This window comes from Moschus berezovskii, chromosome 1, assembly GCF_049115385.1.
Source record: "Moschus berezovskii isolate FMDL1 chromosome 1, NW_MosBer_1.0, whole genome shotgun sequence".
Classification (NCBI taxonomy): domain Eukaryota; kingdom Metazoa; phylum Chordata; class Mammalia; order Artiodactyla; family Moschidae; genus Moschus; species Moschus berezovskii.
In genome coordinates, this window is record NC_142460.1 from 153483953 (window position 1) to 153493143 (window position 9191).

Genomic DNA, 9191 nt, shown 5'->3' on the forward strand with positions numbered 1-9191 from the left:
TCACCAATAAGTTACCAATAAGAATTTTGTGAAATACACTTAACACTAATATGTCAATTATACCTCAATAAAACAAGGGAGGAAAGTCCATAAAATGAGATAAAAATATGTGAAATTACATATAAGATAAAGGATTTGCATCCAGAATATATAAAGAAATTTTCAGTTCAGTTCAGTTCAGTTCAGTCGCTCAGTCGTGTCCGACTCTCCGCGACCCCATGAATCACAGCACGCCAGGCCTCCCTGTCCATCACCAACTCCCGGAGTTCAAAAGAAATTTTACAATTCAAAAATAAGGCAAAAAGATAATTTTTAAATAGACAAAATATTTGAGCAGATATTTAACCACAGAAGATATACGATATAAGCTCAGCTTAATAAGCTCATGAAAAGATGTTCAACATCATTAGTCATTAGAGAAATGCAAGTTAAACCACAATAACATAACACAACACACTCAACTAGAGTGACTGTAATCAAAAAAGACAGTATCAAGTGCTGGTGAGAATGAGGAAAGACAAGACCCTCCAAACACTGCTCGTGGCAATGTAAAATGGTACAACCGATTTGGAAAACCTTTCCTTGTGAAAGCTGCTCAGTTTTGTCCGACTCTTGGTGACCCCATGGACTACAGCCTGCCAGGGTCATCTGTCCATGGAATTCTCCAGGCCAGAGTACTAGAGTGGGTAGCCATTCCCTTCTCCAGGGGATCTTCCCAACTCAAGGATCAAACCCAGGTATCCTGCATTGCAGGTGGATTCTTTTTACCAAGAGTCACAGGAAAGTCCAAGAAAATTGAAGAGGGTAGCCTATCCCCTCTCCAGTGGATCTTCCCAACCCAGAGATCGAACCCAGGTCTCCTGCATTGCAGGCAGATTCTTTACCGTCTGAGCCACCAGGGAAGCCCACAGTTTGGGGTTTTTTTTTTTAAGTAAAACATTCCATAGTTTGTTTTTTTTAAGTGAAACATAAACCTGTCCTTCAACCCAAAAGTCACATTCCTTGGAATCTATGTGCAATATCTGAAAATATATGTCCCCACAAAGACACATATATGATTTCGCATAACAGTATTATTCATAAAAGCCCCAAATTAGAAATAACCCAAATGTCCAAATACTGGTGAGTGAACAAACAAATGTGGTATTTCCATACCATAGATACTATTCCTCAAGTAAAATGAAAGAACTACTGATGAGACATGCTACAACGTGGATAACAACAGCTACAATAAAAAATAAACTTCTAAAACAGTATACTGACGGAAACAAGCCATATAAAAAGACTACAAACAGTATGATTCTTTTTTATGAAATATGTAGTAAAAGGAAAATTTATAGAGACAGGGGCAATCAGTGATTACCTTGGCCTGGGATTTTGAGAGAGGATTTAATGCAAACAGGCATGAAGGAACTTAGGTGAAGATGTTCTAAAACTGGCTTTGTTGATGGCTGCCCAACTCCATAAGTTTATTCAGTTCAGTTCAGTTCAGTTTAGTCACTCAGTCATGTCCGAATCTCTGCGACCCCATGAATCACAGCACGCCAGGCCTCCCTGTCCATCACCAACTCCAAAATTAACATCACCTATAAGGAACAAATGGCTACGATATGTCTCCAGAGAAAGACATAGGATCACTTAGTAGTGTTCAAAACATTTAATTTTAAATAATTGACTTTAACTAGAGATCAATCCTGGGTGTTCATTGGAAGAACTGATGCTAAAGCTGAAACTCCAAAACTTTGGCCACCTCATGCGACCAGTTGACTCACTGGAAAAGAGTCTGATGCTGGGAGGGATTGGGGGTAGGAGGAGACGGGGATGGCAGAGAATGAGATGGCTGGATGGCATCACCGACTCGATGGACATGAGTTTGAGTGAACTCCGGGAGTTGGTGATGGACAGGGAGGCCTGGCGTGCTGTGGTTCATGGGGTCGCAAAGAGTCGGACACGACTGAGCGACTGAACTGAACTGAACTGAACTGATTCCTTATCTTGAGGAAACGTCAGAGAATCCCAAACAACTACCTATAATTTTCAAAAATATTAATAGCTTGAAAAACATCAAAAGGCTAGCAACTGTCCCACATAAAAGTTAATGAAGGAGATATGACACCTGAAAGCAATACATGATCCTGACCTGCATCTTATAGGCAAACCTGCAGAGAGCAGATTGGATGAAAGCTGTCAAGTGGTACAAACTTACAGTTATAAGATAAATAAGTACTACGGATGTAATGTAAAACATGATAAATATAACTAACACTGCTTATGTTATACATGAAAGTTGTTAGGAGAGAAAATTCAAAGAGTTCTCATCACAGAAAAAAAAAATTTTTCTATTTCCTTAGTTTTGCATCTATAGGATGTGAGAGATTTTTCTCTAAACTCACTGTGGTAATCATTTCATGATGTATATAAGTTAAATCATTACGCTGTATACCTTAAACAGTGTTGTGTGTCAATTAATATCTCAATAAAGCTTAGGGGGAAATAATAATAAAATTAAAAAATTTTAAAGTAGATACATAGATTGAGATATATTTAAAAAGGACATTATTGGTACAGCAGACAAAACTGGAAAATGGACTGCAGATTAAAGTATGGCATCAATGTCAAATATCTTTAATTTTATAAATGTTCTAAAGATATATAAGAATATTCTTGTTAGCAAATATAAACTGAATTAACCTGAGGTAAAGAGTCCTAATACATAAAACTTACTAATGATTCAAGGGAAAAAAAAAATATATATATATATCATCACATACCTCCTGTGATCTTTCTAAGAAACATAAATAAAGCAAGCAAGTGAGGCAAAATGTTAAAAGTTAATAAAAGATAAATGGAAGTTCTTTATATTATTTTTGGAATGTTTCCATAAGTTTGGGAATATTTCAAAATAAAGCATTAAAAGTTCAATAAAACAGCAAGAGACCAATACTTATTTGACATGACATTTATTTCTGAGCAACAGCCAGTATCATGCTGAATAAGCAGACACTGGAAGAGTCCCACCAAAGTCTAGAATAGAAAAAGATGCCATTTTCCACTAGCATTTGACATTGTATTGGAGATACTAGACCACAAATTATACAAGAGACAGGAATTAGATGTTTACAGTTTTGAAAGGAGGGAAAATAAGACGATTTGCAGACCATATGATTACAAATGTAAGAAATAACTGAGAAAAAAAGAATCCCATAAGAAAGCTGAATACAAAATTAATATACAGAAATTACTGCCTTTCACTTACAAGAGAGAAGCCCAAGTATTCGGTTAAAAATAAGCCAAACAAATCGCTATTTAGCTCCAGCTTCAGTTTCAGCCTCAACATTTAAAAGGCCAAATAACTACTTTAAGGACAGTTTTGCCATTCTTAAAATGGTAAGACATTAATGATCTTGTGATCACACAGTTCGTCATCATACCTAATCAGTGGAATACTTCAATAATAACATGCTATTCACTCCTCAGTAATGTGTTTGGGAAGTAAAAGAAAGCACAGCCTAATAAATCAGAATTAATCAGAATTACCCAGAATTACTTTGAGCTAAGCAGAAAGTGAGTGGACCACTATCATCATTCTGCTTCAGGCAAAGACAAAGGTGTATAAGAGATATTTGAAGTTGCCTTTTCTTATACAATGTTTTCATATAAAAGCCAGTATTGCACACTGGAAAAGGTCTCTCCAATAACAGAAGAAGAGTTACTGTACTTTGTGGATAACAATTCCAAATACCAATAAGCTCTAACATTTTTCAGGGAAAAAAAGCACAATACTTTGCCATTTCAGGAAGAAAACAAATCCCCTGTGTTATGTGTGTAAATACATAAAAAAGATCTTGTCACATCACCACTGGATTGGGAACTGGTGGGGAGTTGAAGGGAGCTACAGCTTTAACTATGCTATTTAGATTTTCTAAAATATGTAACCAGGTATTATTCCTAAAGTGAATAAAAATAAATAAAAATGTTTAAAAGCTAGTTATGCATTCTTAGAGAATAACACAATGGCCCTCATTAGTGCCAATGTCAAGAAAACTGTCAGACCCGGAGCTCTGGACCTGTGTGGCTGAGTCTCAAACGAAGGAAGAAAGTATTCACAGTGCTCAGATGCCAATGTTGAGAAAACTCCTGAGTTCTACTTGGTGATGTCCATCTTTTGCCTGGCTTCCTATACCCAAGTTCCCTCATTCTTCTTCCCCAAATGGGACTGCAGTCACCCTGTACCCTACCCAGAACCAGGATTTATTTGCTAATTCTGCACCGCAGAGGTTGAAGCAGTTCATACTGACTGGATACTCCATGTTAATTGATACCAAGAAAGCCCAACGAGTGGGCCTGATAATGTACCCCTTTGGGTCTCTTACACAAAAATGAGGCAGAATGAAAGATATTTAATCTGGTGCAAGCCAGTCCTGAATTATACAGATTTTATGCCATGAAAACACCTAGAAAAGTACTTTCTAACAAATCAGACCCCTTTTTAGGATGATGAAGAGGATGATAATGATGATATTATTTACCATTCATTACCATGTGTCAGGGATTGTTCAAGAGACTGAAAACAGCACTGACAATGTCAAGTGGGAAAGACATACTATAAACATTATAAACTATTCATTAAACCCTCAACCAGGCTCCAAGAACATCTTAGGTACATTATTCCACAATCCCTCTGCACAGCAGATGCACTCTCCCCACTTTTCACTTCACATGTAAGGAAACAGGTTAGTGAAGGTGAAACGACTTGCCCATGATCACTCAATTAGAAAGAGGCTGAGCAGAAGAGGAAATCGCGTGCATCTATGCCAGGTCTCCAGTCTTTGTCTCAGTCCAGGTCCTCATTCCCTTAGAAGGGAAGCTCACAGTGAGGAGTCACTGAGGTCTGGACAATGAACCCAGATGTGAAAGTGCTGAGGTCAGGAGAGCAGCAGACACAGGGTGGCACCAGCTAAGGACTGGTACTCCGCGTTCAAAACTGCAATACCCATTATGCCAGGAGCCCCGAGCCCCACCAGATGTCCTGGCCAACTTTCAGTTGTTCCCTCTGTCTCTTAGAACATGGAACATCCACACTCTCTCTCCTGAACAGAGCCCCCACGATTCCCAGACCATGGAGTATTCAAAGATCACCAAAAGAACTCTCCAGGACCAAAGTAGTTGTTTCCTGCAACTTCCCACTCTTTCCCTCCTCACCCCACCTTCTGTGCAAATAAAAAACAGCAGGGCAGATGTTCCTATTACTTGGGAACATAGAGGTTGGTGACAATGGCATCCATCTTCACCTCACAGGAACTCAGGAGGGTCCCTCAACACTGATGTAGAGCTGGCCCAGGTTCCACCAGCCACAGCACAGGCCTAAGTCACCACCACAAGGGAATTTCTTAGCCAGTAGCCAAGAATACCAGAAAACCAGCCATAAACTCGGATGCAGGCCAGAAGTGTAGAGAAAAGCACTGAATATAAGCCCAGGAAGTTTCAGTTTCCTTTATGACTTTGTCACCAATAAGCAGGGGCCTGACTTCAAGCACAAACTGCCCTCTACCTAACACTTCAACTGCTGAATGAAAACAAGTTTAAACTTGATCTTAAACTTTGGCATAACACAGAATCTTTGTGGAGGTGCTTAAAAAGAATTCCTCCATCCATGGCTTCAGGAACTCTGTTCAGTGGTTCTGGGATGGGGCAAAAAATATGCATTTCACAGTAATTGACCAGAGAAGGCCCGTGTCAGCCAATTCACACATCAGTAGTTTAAATGAGCATCAAGAGAGGCCCGATTTAAACGGAATTCTGTATAAAGGAATGCTATGCGGCCCTCAAAATGAGAACACATAAGCTATTTTGTTAAAAAAGAAAAAAAAGAGTGAGCGATCACATGGACACGGGTGGAAGGAAATCTTTTGAGACCATATGACAGTGTTCAGTTCAGTTCAGTCGCTCAGTCGTGTCCGACTCTCCGCGACCCCATGAGTCACCGCACGCCAGGCCTCCCTGTCCATCACCAACTCCCGGAGTTCACTCAAACTCATGTCCACAGAGTCGGTGATGCACCTATCCTGAAATCATTATTGTATGCTTTCTTCCATTAATACTGGAGAAGCTGAGTCATACCTTCCCTTGGTCACCAAGATCCGCTGCAGACTCACCTTTGAACTGATCTTCCGATCAAAGGCGCTGTCCTTTTCATTATCTTGAGGGGAGCCTGACGTCTCACACACAGCTAGGCTAGTTTCTGGCTTCTAAGTAAACTGGTTCGTCCTTCGGCAAGACGTTTCATCAATAGAAAATTGCGCTAAAACGGATATACCTCTCCCATGTAGTTTACGTCAAAATTAGAGACAGTAAACTCAGTTCGGGCTTCCCAGCTGGCTCAGCGGTAAAGAATCCACCTGCAACGCAATAGCTGCAAGAGACATGGGTTCGATCCCTGGGTGGGGAAGATCCCCTGGACGGGGACCTTATTCCAGTGGAGAATCCCATGGACAGCAAAGCCTGGCGGGCTAGTCCATAAGGTCACAAGAGTCGGACACGACTGAAGCGACTTAGCATGCACACAAACTCTTGGTTCAGTTAATGGAAATGTAAAGATAACCATCGTCATGCTAGCTATATATCGTGATAGATATATAAGCTGATCCTGCAGGGGTTGTTATTAAGACACTCAATTCTAATATCGCTTTTCCTTTCAACTCCGCTGCAAGGATCTGACGATCATTGACAACACAGGCAAACAGAGGCTTAATGATGTCATCCAAAACCTGCTTCCCTCCAGGCTCAGCAGGTAAAGAATCCGCCTGCCACGCGGGAGACCTGGGTTCGATCCCTGGGTTGGGAAGATCCCCTGAATAAGGGAAAGGCCACCCACTCCAGTATTCTGCCCTAGAGAATTCCACGAACTGTATAGTCCATGGGGTCGCAAAAAGTCGGACACGACTGAGTGGCTTTCACTTTCAATTTTCACTTTCCACTTTCCAAAACCTCACCTCACTATTGGACCAAAAGAAGATAAAAGGTCACTGCCAGGGCGAGGTCGCAGAGGATGAGGGAACTACATCTCAGTGCCCTGGCGCAGCATTCCTCTGGTGGGACATGAAATTTAATCAGTTTTCCGGTTAAGGCTTTCCGCTTCTGAGGTCAACACGAGGAAAGCCAAAGTCTTGACCCAGGAAGCTTAGTCCTGGAGCTGCATGATTGCTCCGCCCCCTTCAGGCCTATGGAAGCATTCGTCTACCTTGAACTTCCCACCCCAGCTACAGCTCTTGCGCAACGCAGACGCCTCCATTTCTGTGGGCGGAGCCTAGGAAGCGGCAGGGATCAACGTGAGGCTGCTTTCCGACTCAAGTTCCGCCGGCGTCACTCACGACAGCCTTGGCCCAGTCCTGTGCAAACCCGTCCATGTGCGGTACGGAAGGCTCAAACACGCAAGGCCAAATCCAGCAGCTCCCCTAGACGCCAGGACTGAGTGACTCCCCAGAGGCAACCCCAGAGTTCCGAAGACTCGGTCCTCGTCCCGCGGTCCTGCGCCCCACCGCCCCGCGTCGGCCTCGCCTGTCAAGCGGACTGTCATTACCTGTAAGACAGAACCCTTCCGCTCCCTAGGCCCGCGGCGACATTGAGATGATGGGCAGCCGGCCCCGCAGCCCCAGCGCCTCCTCTGCAGACCAGTGGGAACAGCAGGCCGAAGGACCCGGCCCTGCCAAGCGCTGTCGAACGGAGGAGCCCACGGACCACGACTTCGAGGTAGCGCCCAGACTGGACAACGTGATGGGGACCCCAGACGTGGGAGCGCTTACCTCCCTGGTGGTTCTGGCCGACGGCTATGCCCTGCATCTGCCCCTGGACGAGGTCGACCTGGTGCTGGAGCCCGAGCCCACATCCGTGCTGCAAGTTTCTCTCGGGGACCACACCCTCATACTGATCCCCGGAGCCCTCCTGGGCTCTAGCATCGAATTCCTAGAAGAGGAGAGCCACTCAGCCTTTGTTCTGGAACAGGGCTCTTTTCTGAACGCTCCTGGGGAATGCATCGCCCTCGAGCAGGAATTCTATGGACCTGTCCCAGAGATCGCTGGCCAAGAAGAGGTCTATGAGGAGGACGCAGACGCTGTGTTCCCGCCAGCTGGGATGAATGCAGCCGCCAGCTCAGTTGCTGGGCTCCTCCTTTCCCCTAGAAGGGCATCCTACCCAGACCTCTTGGGCCTAGCCCCAGAGCCCTGGCCTCGGGCGCCCAACCCTACTCCAGAGAGAGGCTCTCCTCACCACCAGGACAACCTGGACTTGCACGTTCCGGAGTTCTTCCCCGACTCACCACTCCAACCTCTACCTCCCTCTCCTTGTCCAGGTTCTCACGAGCGCCCCCAACACCCTCCTGTTCCTGCTCGAAAGGCCCAGAGACGCCTGTTTCAAGAATGAACTTCCTCCCACAATTCTTGGCCACCGGCTGGGACCAGGATGGACTGTTCTGTTGACTGCTGTGTGTGTGTTGCCCACCAGCCAGAATCACAAGGCCGTGATGTGTTTTGGATGCACGCTGTCTTGCAGAATTTTGCAGCAGTTGCAAATTTTACATCTAGCTGGCTAGATCCCTGGGAAGGAAGCTCACCTGGGCAAAGAAAAGCCTCTTGAAACACAGCGTGCTTTAAGACAGCTACTTAGGATTTTCTCTAGGGAGGTCACCCCTAAGCAGCTCTACGCCCACCCCCACCCCACCCCCATTTCTCTTCAAAGTCAAGTGCCAGCACTTTTCTTTAAAATGCCATCCTTTCCCAGGCACCCTACGACTGCCCCTCCCCCATGTTTCCCCCCAATAGAGTAATTACTAGCTGTATTTTGTTCAATGTAGTTTTTGGCCCTAGTGTCCCAACTTTTCTAGATGATGACTCTAGCCCGTTTGGGGATCTAGCCAATTGTTGTATGTGCACAAATGTTTGTCGGATACAAAACATGGAATGGGGAACAATGATTATGGCCCTTCTTTTTGAATGACTAGGTTGGCAAGTGGTTTAATTCTGTTGCTAGCCTTGTAAGGGTAGTTTCCAAAAAGAACTGTTTTTCATTTTTCTTAAATACTTTTAATACAATTCTGTTTTCATGGAAAAGTTTCTAATTCTAAAGATTCTGTGTTTTTGTACTTGTAAGATCCAAAAAATGTTTGTACATTGCTACTGGCATATAGAAAAAGATTT

The 9191-nt window shown here is 43.7% G+C and overlaps 1 protein-coding gene across 1 annotated transcript; it reads left to right on the plus strand.

Annotated features, from left to right (window-relative positions):
• Positions 1–7626: 7626 nt before the first annotated feature.
• On the plus strand, positions 7627–8418 carry LOC148778875 (proline-rich protein 23B-like). The gene has a single exon (XM_088845424.1). It carries the CDS (start codon positions 7627–7629, stop codon positions 8416–8418), a length of 792 nt encoding a protein of 263 aa, XP_088701550.1.
• The last annotated feature ends 773 nt before the right edge of the window (positions 8419–9191 follow it).

What these genes read in the sequence shown, in the direction of transcription:
- LOC148778875 (XM_088845424.1), top strand. Translation starts at nt 7,627, where the DNA reads ATGATGGGCAGCCGGCCCCGCAGCCCCAGCGCCTCCTCTGCAGACCAG.